Source organism: Agelaius phoeniceus, chromosome 15, assembly GCF_051311805.1.
Source record: "Agelaius phoeniceus isolate bAgePho1 chromosome 15, bAgePho1.hap1, whole genome shotgun sequence".
NCBI lineage: Eukaryota > Metazoa > Chordata > Aves > Passeriformes > Icteridae > Agelaius > Agelaius phoeniceus.
Genome location: NC_135279.1, coordinates 1,277,496 through 1,295,778, shown reverse-complemented (window position 1 = coordinate 1,295,778; position 18,283 = coordinate 1,277,496). Strand labels below are relative to the sequence as shown.

General features: G+C 48.8%; 1 protein-coding gene across 7 annotated transcripts in view; it reads right to left on the bottom strand.

The window, feature by feature from the left end:
• Nucleotides 1-14,192, bottom strand: part of PWWP2A (PWWP domain containing 2A) — a 31,307-nt gene extending 17,115 nt beyond the window's left edge. For 2 of the 7 annotated variants that reach the window (XR_013184376.1, XM_077186439.1), the window contains exons 1-2: nt 13,462-14,192; nt 1,671-3,386 (exon numbers count right to left, since the gene is read on the bottom strand). Coding sequence is in view for 6 of the 7 variants with exons in the window: in XM_077186439.1 (XP_077042554.1) it covers nt 1,685-3,386; nt 13,462-14,120 (2,361 nt within the window). In the remaining variant the exon portion in view is untranslated. Of the gene's footprint in view, nt 1-520; nt 3,387-13,461 lie in introns of those variants that run through there. The other 5 variants (XM_077186440.1, XM_054642987.2, XM_054642988.2 and 2 more) reach the window with 5 other exon arrangements.
• Between the last annotated feature and the right edge of the window lie 4,091 nt (nt 14,193-18,283).

Here is an 18,283-nt window from a genome sequence, read left to right as displayed (position 1 = left end):
CACAAGGCACTGCAAGGCTGAAGCAGGAATGTGTTGGAGGACACAGGAATTGACATGGTCAGGTAAGGACCAAAACTCACAGAAAAAAAAAAAGTCCAATGCATTGCATGAAAATGCCCCAATAGTGAGCAAAAACCATGCAAGAAAAGCTGGAATGGCAGTGGAGAGCAGCTCTGACTGCTCTGAGATGGAAACTGAAACATTCCCCACTGTACAAATGACATTATCCACAGGCTCTACTCAAATATATGGCCCAAAAGCTAATTTAGGGAGAAAATTTAATCAACTTTCCAGAAAGCCCTCTACAGAGCTGGTTCTGAAACAAAAGGGACAGATAATTAATCATCTCCAAATTAAGACTGAAGTATACCAATGGTATTTACATCGAGCACTTCATCTTTAAGAATGCATGAAAAAGGACAATTTACTTTTAAGGGTGTCCTCTAAATCCGGCATACAGATAAAATACTCTGACATCCTGGATTTGTTTCAAAGCTTTTTGAGAAACACACACAAATAATTCAGATTTAGTCAATTTTATTTACAGTTTGTTTTTTTACATTTCAGAGCATTACACAATTACATATCTCATTTTTCTGACCTGCAAACAGATACCTTAAACGGAAATAGTTTAAAAAAAAAAAAAAGAAAAAAAAAAAGAAAAAAAAAAGTTAGATACATCCAAAATGCAACAATTACACATCTGACAATTCACAAAGTGTAATTTACTAGGACGTATCCTAAGAATTTAGGAACAACCAGTCAGGAGAAAATCTGACCAATTTCAGCAATTGATTATTTACACATTCAAAACAAAGCCTCTCTTAAGCTAAACCTCCAGGCAAATGGCCTGAAAGATTTCTTCAGGAAGAAAGACCAGAATGATTCACACCTATGCAGCATTAACAGCCCTTGATCCCAAACACTGAGGCCTCCTCAGCTTTGTCTTAGAGCTACAGGCATCCCTCGACTTCTCCGACCCTGAAGTGATTTAGTTGTGCCCCCATGTGCATAGAAAGGTTGAGTGTTTAAGTGGTCACTACGATAAAACCCCATTTAATCTGGTCTTTAAGTCACTAAAATTCTTCTTCCTTCCAACCTGGAGCACGTCTCCAATGCCATTTAAACCGGCCCGCAGAGGGGAGCTTGAGCCCACCGGGCCTGGCCAGACTAAATCCATTAGAGACTGGTTAAAAATAATCTTTAAAGACCATTTAGACAAGGCTTACATTTCTACACTTCCCTGATGGGCCACCTAATAAAACAAAAAAGTCACAGCTACTATTTCATCCCTCGTGTCAACCCTTGGCCACACAGAACTAGTTACATACTGGGTAGAAACTACTAAAAAATTCCCTGCAAATCAGCTGCCTTCCAGCTGAGGCTATGGCTCCTATGCATCGGGTGGTTTGGTTTGTTTTTTGTTTTTTTTTTTTTCTTTCTCTTTAAAAAAAATTCTCACTTGAAAAATACCTCAGTCCTCACTTGTAGGCTAATTTTGATTGCATGTTCAATTGGTCTGAACCGTCAGGAACCGCTCCGCACGGCACGAGCCTGGCGTGCAAGGAGCAGTCAGTCAACCGAGTGCAACTTCTGCCTCTGCCGCCTCCCTGGGGCAGTTCTCTCTAACCTGGCTAGGGTTTGGTGGAGCCTCCAGGTTTCTTGCCTACCTTACTCTCCACGTTCACGTCTCAAACTGCGTCAGCAGGGCCCGCACCTCGGGCGTGAGCTGCTTGGCAGCCTTGGCTGCCTCAGTGACGGCCTTGCGGTACAGACCCTTTCTCTTCTTATTAAAGCGCACCTGGAAGCTTTCTAAAAAGGGGGAGAGCTGTGCAAGAGCCAGGAAGGAGGTGGTGGTGGAGCCGAACCACGAGATGCGAGCCTCCTGGCGCACCAGCAGCCCGCTATCCTTGCGGCTCACCGTTATGGTAAGGATACGGGCCGGCCACCAAGGGAAGCCATAAATCTTGGCCCAAACAATGTCCCCTACACATACGGTCCTGCCATCTGGTGTGACACATTTAGAGACGTTTTTGGAAAAGACTTCTGTTTTCAAGGAATTACTGAGCTTTTTCTCTTCCTTCGAAGAGGAGGAGGAGGAGGAAGAGGAGGAGGAGGAGGAGGAAGGTGCATGCATGCTGCCTGGAGGAAAATCAAAGCTTTCAGTAGAGCTACACTCAGAGTTGGTGGATTTCAAATCATCTGTGCTATCACTACTACAAACTGATGCACTGGAAGAGTCAGATTTCTTTTGATTAAGGGTCATGTAAACCGTTATATTGCTTTTGCTGCCTCTCTTGCCCAGTGTCTGCTGTTCATCCTGATCAACAGTTACATGCACTTCACTCGTGTCCTGAACCTCACTGCTGGCCTCTTCGGGGCCTTCTGAGGGGCTCTGGGTTTCTGAAGGGGCCTCACCTGCTGAGCGGGTGGAGGAGCAGCGAGACTGGGGCTTAGTTGCCATCTTGCCGCTCCGAATTTTCTCAAGTCCTGTCTTGAGGGAAGAGTCATTCTCTTCGTTGCGGTACCGCTGCGGCTTGAGGCGCAACCGGGGCGGGAGGGACCCTGAGCTGGTGTTCTGAAGACGCCGCGTGAAGTGGACCTTTGAATGTGCATTTTTGGAAGAGGAGGTTGCACTCTGCTTCTTTTGTGCCTTTTCTTTGGCCATTTTCAAGACTTCCCGAGCTTTTGCATGATCCATGTTTTTGCTCTGGAGAACTTTTTTTGTGTTTAACTGCGCTTTTGAAGTATTTGCTTGTGCGGAAACTTTAACTACTCTGCTTCTGCTGTGGGCAATATTTGAAACCTTGACCACAGCGTTCCTTTTCTGGCTTTCGTTTTGGCTTTTTCCATCCACCTTGTGGTCAGTCTTAAGTTTTTTATTCACAGTAGTCACGCTCTCGTTTCTTCGCTTTTTACTGTCCTCATATTTGGAAGAGTCACTTGCATTGCCACCTTTCTTGATCTCCTTTTTCTCTGCCACCACGCTGTTTTTGCACTTGTCACACAGCACCTGCCGGGGCCGTAGCTTGATGGCGTTCATGATGGAAGTGGGTTCCTCCCTGTACATTTTCCGCTTGGGCCGCTTGATTTTCCGGGGTGGAGGCTGAGGTATTGACTGGTTGTAGGTGTCCCTGATAAACAAAGGAGGAGGGTATGGAGCTCCCTCGTGAAAGAGAGGAGGTGGTTTAGAAGTCCAAAGGCTTTTAGCTATGCTGGGCTCTGAGGGCTGCGTGAGGGAGGAGTCATCAGGGACCGCGGCGTCGGCCTCACACTTCACCTGCGCCTCCTCTTGGAATGGTTTGCTTTGGAGCTGCATGGCTTCAGGTTTGTCCTTGTACTCCCTTTTAGGAAATATGGTCACAGGGATTCCATGGGGGCCAAACCTTCAAGAGAGAGGGAAATAAAAATTCAGTGTTTGGAGGGAATTTTTGCGGCGTTTATCACAAAGCATTTGAAAACTTGTCTGCATTAGGTAGCCAGCATTTGGAAACCATGAACCCTAGAGAAATGAAAGCTTCACATCCAGCCTTATGGGAAGCTTTGAAAAATGCTAGACACCAAAATGAAGTCAGTGGAGAACAAAAAATACACAACTTCACTTATTGTAAGTTTCTTTTGTATCAACAAGACGCCCAGAAAATGTAACAAAAATATCCCCGAGACAGCAGCAAAAGAATTAACTTTATACATCTGGAAAATGCTTATAAACATCCAAACTCACCCCAACAACTCCCAGTCTAGCCAGACTCATTTTCCATACCAAGTCAGCTTTATAAAAAGGCATCTTCAGGACCTTTTCTCCCATTTTTAGCACAGCAGAAAAGGATGAACAGTCCAGATTTAACAGAAACAAATCTGGGCTGCAGTGAATAGGGAGTGCCTCCATCCACAAAAGCTCAGCACCTGAAGCTTTACAGCCCAAAACTCCCCAGCCCAGACTGAATTTCTCCCAGCAAAACTCCCCTTATTTCAATTCAGAATAAGCTGATCCTCATTGTTCCACGAGCAAACAAGATTTTAAACCTTTCACTCCTTTTCTCCAGACTGGAATTGCTCTAGGTCAGGACAAGGGAGCAACTCCCCAAGATCTGTCCTCAGGTTTGTGTTGCACTGTGGCTGCTCAACAGCAGCATCCCCTCAGCTGATTAAACTGAACTTCATTTACTTTTACTTGTGTAAGTGCCTACATGTTGCCTTTATTTCCTCAAAATTGGATTTGAAAATGTGTTAGAAGGTTCTTTACAGTGTCCCCAACAAAAGCCACCCCTTGTTTGTCCTTTTGCTTATCACAAGCTCCTTTCTACATCCAAAGTTGCAATTGAAGCAAACGACCCACCCAAGATTAAATTATCCACCCAGTCTGCATTTCAGCAGCTCGTACAGACATTTTTCCAGCCCATGGTCTGGCATTAAACCACAAGGGACTTGCTCACAACTAAGTTTTACATTCCCTGAAGTCCCACAAGTCCATCAAGGGTAAAGAAGTTGCTTTTCCACAAATACTTTTCCCTCCACAAAGGACTGTAAGCAAGTCACTCAGTTCCAAGTAGGGCTTTAAAGAAACTATCAGCTGACAGTAATTAAATTAGCAATATTTTCAGTGTTACTGGCATCAAGACCTTCAGCTTCTAAAAGAAAATAAGATCCAGATCCTATCATTCACCACCTGATAAAGATTAAGAGGATTTGGTAAAAAGTTAATCTATGCTAAGAGCTGAAAACAAGACAGGGCAAGATCTCTGCTGTGCAAATTCCATTCCCAAAGAGCACAGCAGCAGAACTAGACAGGGGTGGGATATCAAACATCCCTTACCCTGCTCTCAGTGCCTCAGGAACTGCATTTCCAGCCCTCCCAGGCCATTCCCTGAGCCAAGCCCTTCTCCCAGAGGGCATTTATGGGACTCTGTCAGGAAATCAGCATAATCAGCTGTCACTAGGAAGAGGTGGATGAAGAGGACTGCAAGGTTTCCAGAAGGATCCCATTCGAGTATTTAATCTCTCTTTCCCCAGGTTCTCATTCCACTGCCTCCTCAGCAAGGTGTGCACAATTTGCTCTCCAAAGGCACAAAGAAGCTGATGCAAAGCTCAGCATGTGCCTGACAGCAGGAAATCAAAGATTCATCCTGCACCTTCCACTCTCCTTCCTTCCAACACAAAACACAGGCCAGGACTAAGAACAGGAGGCCACAAAGGATAATTTTTATCCAAGGTGCAAACCTGCTTTAGTAAGACACAAAACCAATCCAAAGTGAAGCCCTGAAGACAGAGAATCCTTCACCAAAGGTACTGCTTAAAAAATAACCCAGACTCTCCCACCCTGTCCACCCACCAATGAATGAACTGGGAAGTAAAGAACATTGATGGGTCTTGTGCCAGTTTGTACAGCACTACTCCTGGAAATGAGGTGTTAATACAGAACACACAATTAGTCAGGACCACCTGCAGGACAAAATGTATTTGGTAAGCCAAGGGAATGATCATTATTTACAACAGCTCAGTGTATTGTGTCTTCTCTTGGCCTCACCCACCAGCAGACTGTATCTATTAACAGTTTCTGATTATCTCTGTTTTCTCCCTGGCTAACCAAGTTCTCCAGCAACTTGGAAGAACAACATGAAAACAAAGAAGAGAAAACAATGGCAGAAAAACTTGCAAATTTTTTTCAACCTTTTCCAGTAAAGGTTACAGGAAAGAATAAAGACAAAGAACAAGGTAAGGAAAGAGGGATTTATTTTTCCTAAGAGAAGCAGCAGAATGAAGACGTGAGCTTAAACCTCTCCAGGACAAGGCATGACACAGCATCTAATGAGTTCTGCAGCAAGCACAAGTGTTTATTGCATGTACCAGAATTTCCAGGCCTATCTTCACACACCTGCTTGATGGACCTTGAAGAGAAATACTTCTCATACAGCCACAGTAGTTTCTGTCACACCAGCTGCAAGGCTGAACTAGTGTTAGTTAGTTGTGTTAGTAGTTAGAGAGAAAAGCTGCAAAAGCATTTGGTTCATCTGCCACAGAGATGAAGGAGGACCAAAAGAAAACAAAATTAGAAAACTCCAAGGCACACAGCTCAGTTGTATCATGACATTTACTGATCCCCCAGTCAGTCATGGCTGGAGCAGAATTTCAGTTCCCCACAGTGAGACTCCCAACAGGCTCCTTTCATCACACGTTCCATCTTTAAGTTCTACAAGGAATTGCCTTGTCTTTATTCCAACAACAAAATAATTTCTTCGGTATACTGATCCCAAATATCACCTTACCCCACAAGATTTCAGGGATAGGCTTTTCTGGATGAAAGTAGAGATATACTGCAATTGCTGTTTGCTTAAAATAAAAATCCCCTGGTGCCCAGGTTCCAGCTGCTCCCTGCCCAGCCCACTCCTGACTCTGCAACACTCCTACCTCAGACATCACAGCCCAAGGAATGGCACCATTCACTGACAGGGATCTAAAGGAAGTGTCACAAAAACCAAGCTCAGGAATAGGCAGTGCTGGGAAGCTGTGCCCTGCTCTCCCTACCCATGGAAATCAGAGCCAGCTCCCTCCTGCAAAGGTGTCCCAGCTCTGATTTGCCTTGAGAATGCATCTCTAAGACAGGATGGGTGTGATGTATAAAACTCATTTCTCAAAGGTTTTTCGAGTAACCAGGGCAATGAGCAGGATCTGATGGCACCTCTGCTGTAGATGCACTGCAAAATGTACATTTTCACTGGAGCCAGAAATAGCAACAGGACACCAGGACCTGTACTGAGCTGAGAGCCTGATCAATTCTGGCACTGCAATGATATTTACACTGAGAGGAGCTTTCAGCTGACCAGGGTGTGCAGAGACAGAAACAGGGTAAAAACAGGGAGGCTTCATTTCCAGTTTGCCAGCTGCAAGTTAATTAATAGGCAGCCATGGCAACCCAAAGCCAGTTTGGGTACCAAACCCAAAACTGTCATTGAAAGCCAGAGAGTTTTGTATTACAGACATATAAACTTAAGTACTTAAGGAAAGTAAAGGCACTTTTTTCAAATCTAAATCCTGTAGCAGAATTACCACAATGAATGCATATTACTGTTCAATTTATATGCAAAACAGAACAGTTAAAGAGTATTTTTTCAGAAATAACCACGAGAGATACAGAACAAATCCCATTTAAACTCATTATTGTTTGTACATAAACAAAGTACATAAACAACACTCCCTGGGGGAAAGTGTTTTACATTAGTACCTAAAGTCTGAAGTTCTCATCTTCAGCCTCCAGTGTCTGACTTCTCTACTCAAAGGGAGAGAAATGAGAAGCCCCTTGCTCTGCCAAAGGAGTGAAGCCCCTGAGCAGGTTCAGAACTATTTCCCATTTGTCTCTGGACACCAACAAAGCAGAGAAACTTGTGTTCAAGTGTTCAGTCTGTGGTAAAGGACTGATCAAAACCCATCTTCACCAGCAGGGCCCTGCAGAAATCTCCTGTTACATTTTCTGCTCTTGTACCCAAGATCAACCTTGGTGTTCTGCAAAAGCCAGGACAAACAACAGCTGAAGCCATTTTTATTGCATGGATGGAAGTTCCAGGAGTATAATAATATGCTGAAAGAACTATGGATATGTATTTCATGCATCTAAACTGAGGCTTGAAATTATAACATTCCATGTAATACACAGTTAGATCATAGCTATTTGAACACAAAGTTTTGCAGAACTCCTCTAAATAACCTGCATTGAAAACACAGATTATGCAACAACCTATTTTTAATGAAGGATTTACTTGGTGTGATAAAGCACAAGATGCTTTAAGTGCAGGCACCTTCCTGAAAAAAGCATTCCCAGAAGCCAAACAACAGCTCCATGGTTTATTCACCTCCTGAGCAATGTACACCAGGCTAAAGAGCTTAGAAAATGCACATTTCACTGAGAGCTCTGAGCCCATGGCAAAGGACTGCAGTGTGAGTGACTCTTTGGAACAGCACAGCATGAAGGAAAGACAGGATGCTCTGAGTTTAGGCTTTCCATTAATAATTAGCATTATCATAATTTTACTGGCACATCTATAAAGCTGAAGGCATGTTCAAACTGCAATATCTTTTAATTTCTACATCTGTTGCCATTATGAGGTGTCAGTTGCATTTGAAGCAGACACTTTGCTGATCCATTTGCTGTGATCTATTTTGAAGGATTATACCTTGAATATACTCTTCAGGAACATCCATATGCCACACCAGGACATATGGAAGAGAGTGATACCATTAGATAATGGATGAACTGAAGTGTTGAGATGGCCAAGATTCATCAGTCCCATAACAGAAATAAACTGAATGCAGACTGAAAATTTCATCCCTGCCCTGCCTCAACACCTCGAACCAGGCCAAGGAACCCTGAGAAAGCCAGGAGAGGCCATGCTGCAGGAACACAGAGAATTCCACAAGGAAGGGCAGCTCAGCCATCATCTGTCACATCCCAGACCAACAAAGAAAGCTGGAGACCAGGGATTCCCTCGGGAAAGGAGAGCTTGAGGCCCAATCCAGACCCCAGTTCCAGCCCTACCCTCTAAGTGAGGCTACACTTGACACCTTCAATAAAACCTCTCCCAGTCACCAGCTAAAGACACCTGAATTACCCTCTGAACCACACTCTGATCACACCTCAGCTTCCCACATTCTGGGGACAATAAAAACAAATAAATGTCAAAGAAGTGCTGGGGCTGCTCCTTAAATGCCAGAATTTCACCAAGCTCCTCTGGGCTCCTGAGAAATCAAAGAGGGCAGGGGAGCAGGTTGTGGGAACCTTGGGAACTGAGTGCAAGTTTTAAAATAAAATAAACCAAAACACACCAGCCTGAGCCACAGACATTTCTTTACTGTTAACAGTGTGCATCACAGAGCAACAGGCATCCTCCACACCCCAGTCCTTCCCAGACAAGGATGAGCACCTGCAGGCCCTGGTTACCAAATCAAAGAGCAGGGAGAAATGTACCACATTTTTCAAGTGAGGCTTCTGCTGTTTCCTTCTCACATCATTCCCTTGTAGCAGAAGCTGAATTAACAAACTGGGAAAAGCACAGGGTTCAAGAGTCAGTGCTGTACCTGAAAACTGCTTCTGGGATTGTAAGAACTGCAAATTGCCTATAAAAGTTTATTTTCATCATACAGCTCATGCACACCTTGGTGCAGGAAGCTCTTCCTTATCCTCCATAACCAAAGCCCAATAAAGAGATCATTTCAAACATATGTCTGCAAGGAACACACTGCACATCTTCTGCATATCTAACCAAGGCTCGTAGGGCACAAAACAACTGTTTGCTCTCTCTCTCTCTTGTTCAAGAACTATTATGAACACACACAAGTCAGAAGGGAACTGGTTTAGAGAAGAAGACAGACACATGTCCTTCACATCTGCAGGATTAGAAGGACAATTTCAGCTAAATGATAAAGCTATAAATAGGCCAAGTCTTGACTGTTGGCAAAACAACAGAACATAAATTTAATCCCCTCTCCTCCCCTAATCTTTAGAGGGGTAAAAAAAAATACACACAGAAATAATTATCCTTCCTCCAGAAGATCAAACTAAAACCACAACTTCTTAATCCTGTACTTTAAGATTTACAAATGCTACACATTTCAGGATTTCCCTCCCACCTACTTCCTCCAGGTGCAGAGCAGGATTTACCCAGAGCCAGCAGGTGGGGTGGACATCTCCTGTCCCCTGAGCAACCAGGGAGTGAACAATGCCAGGCACAGCAGCTCTCAGGGACTTTAAATCCCCCAGAACCAGGATGGGCTGGAAAGGACCTTAAATCCCACCCAGTGCCACCCCTGCCATGGCAGGGACACCTCCCACTGTCCCAGGGGCTCCCAGCCCCAGTGCCCAGCCTGGCCTGGGGCACTGCCAGGGATGCAGGGGCAGCCCCAGCTGTGCCAGGGCCTGCCCACCCTGCCAGGGAACAATTCCTAATTCCCAATATCCCATCCAGCCCTGCCCTCTGGGAATTCCCTTGTCCTGCCACTCCAGTTCCTGATGAAGTTCCCTCTCCAGCCTCCCCGTAGCCCCTTCAGACTCTGGAGGATGCTGTGAGGTCTCCACACAACCCTCTCCTCTCCAGAACGAGCATTCCCAGCTCTGCCAGCCCATCTCCATGGGGAGGATGCTCCTTGCAGCCCCCTCAGCAGCCTGGAGCCTCCTCTGGTCTCTCCAGCAGCTCCAGCTCCGTGCTGGGCCCAGGGCTGGGCAGCTCTGCAGGTGGGGTCTCACCTGAGCAGGGAAGGATCCCCCCCTTTCCTGCTGCCCAGGTTGTGGGATCAGCCCTGGATATGTTGAGTTTTTCCCCAACCATGCTCCATTCCCTGTCTCCATCAGGCACATCTACCCCAGAACCCCCAGCAGAGCCTCAGCCTGGCAGCAGGAAAGCACTAAAAGGTAATGGCAGCAGCACTAATGAAGTTTAACAGTAGGAACACATCCCTGATTTGTGCAATGAGCCTGCAGAGTAAGCAAAGTGGGGACAGGCTCCTCTCCAGAAGAGGATTTACTGCACTACAAACAGACCTGGCACTCAGGACATGTGGGTTCCTGCTCTCTGCTGGTTTGCAAAACTCCCTGGGCAGCAGGAACAGGAGATGGCCACTGGGGCAGGTAGGGAAGAGCCTCCTTAACCCAAATAAATGCAGGAATAAAGCCCATTCTACACCCATATAGGTGTGTAGGGATATCCCATTTACAGGGGGTGGGAGAGGGAATCAGCCCCCTCACACAAATATCACTGACTGCACACCAAAGTCACCAAGTCAGGGCACCATCTCAACAATGGAAAAAGTGATAAAACAGCCAAAAACCCCTTTAAAATCACAATATATGGGGATATTTTTGCTTTTCTTTCATTGTGGAGTTCAAGTAATTCAGAACATGACTTGAGAAGACAAAAAAGGACACAGTGAACAGGTTTTTAAAACAGTCATTTAAACTTACTCTTCTTAGTACTGTATGGAAGTAGCACCTTCACTGCTCTGGAGGGTGCAGAGGGGAAAGAGAAATTAAGATCCAAACAGGAATAGGAATTATTTCCCTCTGATCATACAGTGAACACAGCATTAGCATGTGCACTGAACACAGCCACTTTTGGAAGCTACTGAATGAGCAAATTCTAATACAAATTGTCACTTTTACTTAGTAAGAACTGTCAGTCTTAAAATATATTGATCCCTTTGGCATTAGGAAAATTGAGATTACTCCCATGCATTTGAATGAGACAGATTTCAGCAACCACCCATCTCCCATGCTGGAAATCCCAGTGTTGTCATGTAAATGAATGGAATTTAGGTGGTTTTCATTTAACCCTGCCCTTCTTTTTCTTTTTGGTCCAGTGGAAAAACTTATGACAAGAATTCCAGGGCCTGCCACAGACACAGAAGGAAGTTCATGAAAAAATATTCATGTACTGCATGTCCAGGTGCTGCTACACCAAACAAAAATAAACAGATATAAGGAAAAGCTGACACCTAGACAATACCACCTGTTAGTCACCACAGAAGTGATAAAATGGAATTACTGGACATACAGGCAACACTTTTTTTAATAATGCTTCGGTTTCTTAGAGGTAGGAATTTCTTGGACTATTTCTAGAGCTTGTTTCCCACTGCATTTCCTGCTCTGAGACATCTGATAAGAGACTCCTGTTATCTGCCAATGTTTTGCTGTCACCAGCCCAATATTACAGTATATACAATATTAGATCTCAAAACTCAGTTCTTCTTGTCCAGGCCCTCTGCAGAGCTTGGCCTTGAGAATTTAAACCTCCCCTCCTGGATTGCCATGAAGCTCTGAAGGAAAAACGGCTCCACTGGCAGGAGAAGCCGGGAGGGCCCGCCCCAGCCTCCCTGGGTGGCTCCTGCACGGCTCCCACGGCCAAGCTTTGTCCCAGGAGCTGGCCCTGGAGCCAGGCAGGCTGGAGATGCTCCCACCGAGGAACAGCAGCAGCAGCCAGCCTGCAAAGTGACTGCTGCTGCAAAGGGCTGCAGATCTGCTGCCTGCCAGAGGCTCCCCAGGCACCAGAGCCTGGCAAAACCGGGATGTTTGTGGCCAGGGGGTGTTTAGGAGGACAGGGTTCCTTTCAGGAGAAAAGGAGACACTGGTGTTTTCCTGCGCTCTTTGCCACCCTCCTGCCCAGGGCAACCACGGCATTGTGCTGGGACAAGTTCAAACCTACAAAAGAGTTCGTGTAACCCAGGATTGCACCTCATCTGTGTCACCTCCTGCCCGGATCTGAGATGCTGTTTCAGCCCACAAGTGGCTGGAGTTTTGCTCAGCATTTCACACCTCATCAAGTGACAGACTGAAATCGTCACTCCCTGACATTATCCAAAACTTGGGGTCAGACAAGGCCTTTTGAGTCAAACCCCAACCACGCACTGAGGCCCAAGCCAGGAGTGCCACAAGCTCCCTTTTAGGGAGCACTGACAATGTTAATATTCCAGGAAGTTGCTGAACAGCTACTAACAACATAAAAGGAGTGATAAAAGACATATGTCCACACACAGCTTAAATCTGAGGGAGAAAAGTGCTGCATATTTTGCATACCGATTATTTTAAATAATAACCTTGTTACATTTCACTTTTCTCTCACGAACTTGCAAAGTCCTTACATGTCTAGGAAAAAACCCACTAAGAAGAATTTTCACCTGCTGACAGAACCTAGATTGTTTGTAAGATACCGTGACTTCTGGTCTCCCAAGAGCATCTCACTATTGAAAGGCAGTGAAAAAAGCAAACCCCAAACCCTGCTGTCTGATAAGTTATTCAGAGATATGTAAAAATCCCCCCCATCCACAAGGCTATTCAAGAACCATGAAACTTCACCCCGTCCATTGGGTACAAGGAGCAATCAGTACTAATTAACAACTGCAACAGCCTAGCTGGAAAACCATTATTCTGGAAAATAGTATGTACTGAAAAAGAAGGTTACCTAGGCAATGTAAGCCCGACCGAGCAGGGCAATCAGAGCTCTGGTTCTGTACAAAGAGGGCAATAAACGCCAGGCTCAGCGCTCGGGTGCTGCTCCCGGCACGCAGGGATGCTCTGGAGCCCCAGGCAAGCCCCAAGGCTGTGCCCATGTGCTCGCCCTTCTCCCGGCTCTCCCGTTTGCCCATTCCCCGGGCGGGAGGGACCCTGCCCACCCCCGGCTGAAGGGTCGAGGAGGAGGAAGAGGATGGCCGGGAGCTGCGGCTCCGCTCCCCGGGGAGGACGCGGGGACAGGAGCTGCTCGGCCCGGAGCAGAGGGGGCCGAGGAGGGCTGGGATGGGATGGGGAGCAATGGGATAGGGATGGGATGGGGAGCAATGGGATTGGGATGGGATGGAAGGGAAGCTGCAGAGCCCACGAGGCTCCCGGCGGGGCCGCCCCCATCCCGCCCCCGGCGGCTCCGGGAGCGCTCCCGGGCTCGGCGCTGGGTGGGGGCTCGGGCTCGGCTCCCCCCGAGCTCTCACCTTTTCGAGAGGTCCATGAGGACCCCGGAAAAAAGCTTCTCTCCCAGCCGGAACGAGACCACCAGGGCGTCCTCGATGATGTGGTCCAGGGTGACCCGCACCTCGGAGCCGGGCAGCAGCGCCGGCACCTCCGCCTCCCCTCCGCCCGGGGCCGCGGGCACCGCCGGCTCGGGCTCCACCGCGGCGGCGGCGGCAGCATCCGGCTCCTCCTCCTCCGGCCGGGGCGGCTCCTCCCCGGGCCCCGCGGAGCCCCCGGCAGCCGGCGGGCAGGACTGCGGCGGCTCCCGGGCCGGCTCGGGCGGCGGGCAGGGCTGCGGCGGCTCCGAGCAGCCCGGGCTGGGCGCTGCGCGGGGCTCGGCCCGCGGCGATTCCACCCCCGGGCTGCGCGGCGGCGGCGGCTCCTCCGTCCTTCCCGCGTCCGGCTCGCGAGTCCCGCCGGGGCTCCGGGCGCGTTGCACCGGCGGCGGCTCCTCGGCCTTGCCGCCGTCGGCCTCCTCGCCATCCGGCACCGCCGACTCCACGGCCTCGCTGACGGCCGGTAGAGGGTCCGCGCCGGCCTCGCTGCCCGGGATCGGCTCCATCTCGGGCTCGGCCTCGCCGGCCCCGCCGTCCCCCGGCACCGCCGCAGTCGCCGCCGCCTCCGCAGCCATGGCCGCCATTTTCTCCGCCGCCTCCCTCCAGCAGCGGGAGCGACGGCCACGGCCCGCGGGGAGGGAGAGCCCGCCCCCCGCGCCCGCAGATGGCGCCCTACTGGCGGGCGCGCAGAAATGCTGCACTTCTATTGGGCGGCGCATCTGTCCATCCAGCCCCGCGGGAACTTCTCGTTGGCCAGCGGGGGCTTCATTCAGTGCAGAGCCGGGAAGGGGAAGAGGGGGCGTGGTTTAACGCTTTATAGGCCACTGGGGAGGGGAGGGATGGGGCTGGTGGGGCTGTTCCGTCCTCTGATTGGTGGAGGGAGGCGTCGCTCCCGAAGGAGGCCGGTGATTGGCGGCGCCAAGTGTCTCTCCCGGGGCCGGGGAGCGCGCGGGGGAAGATGGCGAGGGCGGGAGGGTGGCCATGGGGGACGGGTTTTCCTCGGAGGGGTCGCGTCGCTCCTCAGCGTGCTCTGGTCATCCTCCGGGGGATCGCCCTGGAGCGGCTCCCCCGCGGGGCACAGCCCGGTGCTGCTCCCGCGTTGTGCCGTGCGGGCAGGGGAGCGGCTGGTCCCGTGCTGGGGAGCACTGAGGGGCTGACACTGGGGAGAGGGGAGATCACAGAACATGCTGGGCTGGAAGGGACCCACAGGATCACCCAGCCCAGCTCCTGTCTCTGCACAGACACCCCTACAATCCCCCGTGGGCATCCCTGGAGCGCTGTCCAAGCCGTCCTGTAGCTCTGGCAGCCTCGGGGCTGTGCCCATCCCTGTGGAGCGTGGGCAGTGCCAGCACCCTCTGGGGAAAGCAGAACCTTTCCCAAAATCCAGCCTGAACTCCCTCGGCCCAGCCCCAGCCCTTCCCTGGGTGCTGTCCCTGGTCACCACAAATCAATGTCTGGCCCTCCTGCTGCCCTCACCTGATGCGGGGCAGGCAGGGGCACCGGTGCCTTTTGTAAGGTAAATCGGCATTTTAAAGTGTTAAGCACCATGAATTAGGCACATGAGCTGGAAATGTGGAGTCGGAAGGGGAGAAAAGGAGTGGATGATTTCCTCCCAATGTAGCTGCTGCCCCAAGCCCCGCCAGCCCCGAGCCCCGGGCAGCGCTCCGGTTCTGCCCTCAGGACATTCACAGACACACAGACACAGTTTGCTAATTCACAGACACACAGACACAGTTTGCTAATTCACAGACACACAGACACAGTTTGCTAATTCACAGACACACAGACACAGTTTGCCAACGCCGGGCTCCAGCCACCTTCAGGCACCGAGGGAGCCCAGCAGGGTCCCGGCCTTGGCCACAGAGCAGAGGGGTTTATCCTGCAATGGTGTTTCCATTCTGTGCGCTCAGTCCCTGTTCTCTTCCTTGTGGATGCTGAGCAGAGAACGGGGCCGTAAATCCTGAGCCTACAAGAAATTCCCAACTAACACAGAAAGAAACTAAAACTACTCAGCCCTGGAGCTGATGGGATGCTCGGATCCAACAGCTCAGCCCAGCAGGCTCTTTGTTATGTTAAGCTCGGGTTTATGTAAAGAATGGGCATAAAATGGAAGATTTCTTCTTGCAAGCCTTCTGCTGGAACGCACCTTTTCAGCAGGTGTTGCTCGTGGAAGACATTCAAATGTAAATTGTTGTGTTTTCGATCCCCTGGAGTGGCCAGCAATTCCTGCGCTCCATAGGGAACAGAGTGGGTGTATGGCTTGTTCTCTGCTTCACTGCAGTAACAGCAGATTATGTGCTTGACCCTACTGAGGGATCAAAATAAAACATAAACGGCTCCTTTGAATGTTGAAAGGTGCTGTGTGTGCTTTTAAAAAGAGGTAAATAAGGACATTTATAGCCCGGAATAATGCCCCGCAGAAATACTGTACCACAGGTAACTCTAAAATTCAACCTCACCAACATAGGCATGTGGATGCAGGATGGAACTCGTAAATTTAACAAAAAACCCCTCGCTATATATTTTTTCCATCCCAAATACCTTTGATCACCATTTAATTTCTATTTATTTCAAATCTAACCTGTAATCTCCTTAAGACAGGATTTGCCTTACAGAGACTGGTCTGCAGAGTGATTGCATAGTGGGAGTCTTTTTTTCTATCCTGGAACCTTTAGAAACTGCCAAAATAAAAGTAATTAAGTTAATGAAACAGATTGCACTAGCACACTCTCTGTAAATTAAAACAAGTCTCTCTGTGTTCAGCAAGTGGCAGGAAGGACAGAAATGGAGAGAAGAAACTATAAATTACAGAGAGGAATGGAGACAACCGGAGAGAATAAAACAATTGAAAGGAAGGCAGGAAAAATGGCGAGCTCCTTAAAGATGCTTTGCAGTAAACTGTTGGGATGGGCAGCTGAGGAAGATGAGTTTGGGTGGAGAGAGCGAGGGGATGTGGGGAAGCAGCAGATCCAGCTGGAGTTTGTGCACAGCACCCACGGGAAGGGAATTGTTTGTGTGGCACACGAGGAACCTCTAAACTCAGCGTTGGTGAAATTGATTTGTTCTGTCATGAAACTCCTCTCTGGAGGTGTGAGCAGTCCCAGCAGGGCTGAGTACTTCAGGTAATAACTAATGGGGTGTGGAGTTTTTAGTGCTGGACAGTGGGGACATCACTCTGGGCACCAGTTCCCTGGAAGTGCAGTGCCATGAAAGAGCCACCAGCAGTGCAGGGCTTTAAGGAGCAATGCTCACAAATGGACAGGGTTCCAGGGCAGCCAAAGCCCTGAGTGCAGCTTCCCTCAGCTCCCTTGGAGCCAGGCTGTGTCAGCAGCTCCGCAGGGAGCTGGCCCTGGAGTTACCCAGTGCCTGGAATTCGCGGTGCTGCTGGAACCCCAGGGGCTGCAGAGGTCCAGGGTGCCTGAGCTGTCCCTGCTGCAGCTGATCCCTCTCAGTGGGGCACACAGGGCTCTGGATTTACAGAGACAGTTGGATTTACAGGGACAGTGTGGGTTTACAGGGACAGTTTGTCTTGGTGGGACAGCAGATCCCTGTCCCAGTACCTGCACTGGGCTGGAGGAACTTTAGAGAGGAGGTTCTCAGTCTGCAGTTCCAGCAGCCCCACTGAGGCTTTGGGGCTCCCCACGTCCCAGGATGAGGTTTTTATCCTCACTGCAGCCCTTGCAGGCTCTGCTGCAGGAGCACAGAGCTCTGCTGCCCTGCTCAATCCACGGTGGCTTCCTGAGCCTGCCACAGTGACAGCAGCTTCCTGTGACCCTGGGCAGGGCCACCAAACCTCCCCAAGTCAGGTTTAGTGTTCACAGCTTGGCACTGTGCTAATAAATCCACCTGTGAGCGTTTTCAAGGCATGATTGCTGGTGGGGAATGTTCAAGGCTTGCTAAGTTAAAAAGTGTAACCAGTGAAAACCACTGCATGTGAACAATGCAGAGGGATACAGGCAAATTGAACATAAATCTGAGTCTTGGTTGTGTTCTGCAAACTCACTGCTCCTCTAATAGATTGGGAAAATAATGCTCTTACAACAATTGTTAATTATATTTAAGCTGGATTGAAATTTCTTAGTGAATTATTAGAGAAAGTTAGTTTGGGGTGAGAAAATCATCAGTCCCTCCTGTAATGTTGGTAACTGATTTCTGTGGCCCTATGAACATGGAGCTCATTTTGTTGGGTTTAGGGATGAGCATTAAAGGATTTGGGAAACCTCACTGCAGTCTCACGTGCCCCAGAATTCTGCCCTGCAATCTGAAAAGTCAATTATGTGCTGCATTTCTTGTGAACAAGAGATGAAGTCAATGAGTGGGGCTTAATCTAATGTCCATATGGAGAATTGATTGAAATCAATTTCCAGAGCTGGGGTTGCTTCAGAAAGATGGTAATTGTGAGCCCTTGGTGTGAAGGACTGGCACTGTCTCACTGCTGAGCTCTCACTTGGTAATTGTGAGGAAATGGAGTCTGAAGGTACTTCCTGTCTTATCTCCCCTCTGACTGGTTCCTGCCTTCCTCTGCAGCCTGTGCAGCTGCAGGTGCTGCTGGCAGTCACCCTGTACCTCCATGGATTTCTCCATTCAGAGAAAAGGGGCATCATCACCGGAGCCAGGACAGATGGGGAGGCCAAACTCAGCTGTGGGCAAGGCAGCTTGGTAATTAATAGGGAATTTCTCATTAAAGTCTTCTGAGAAATTACAGAAGTCTCTTTAGCCATAAATATGTCAGAGCAACTTTTTTGTT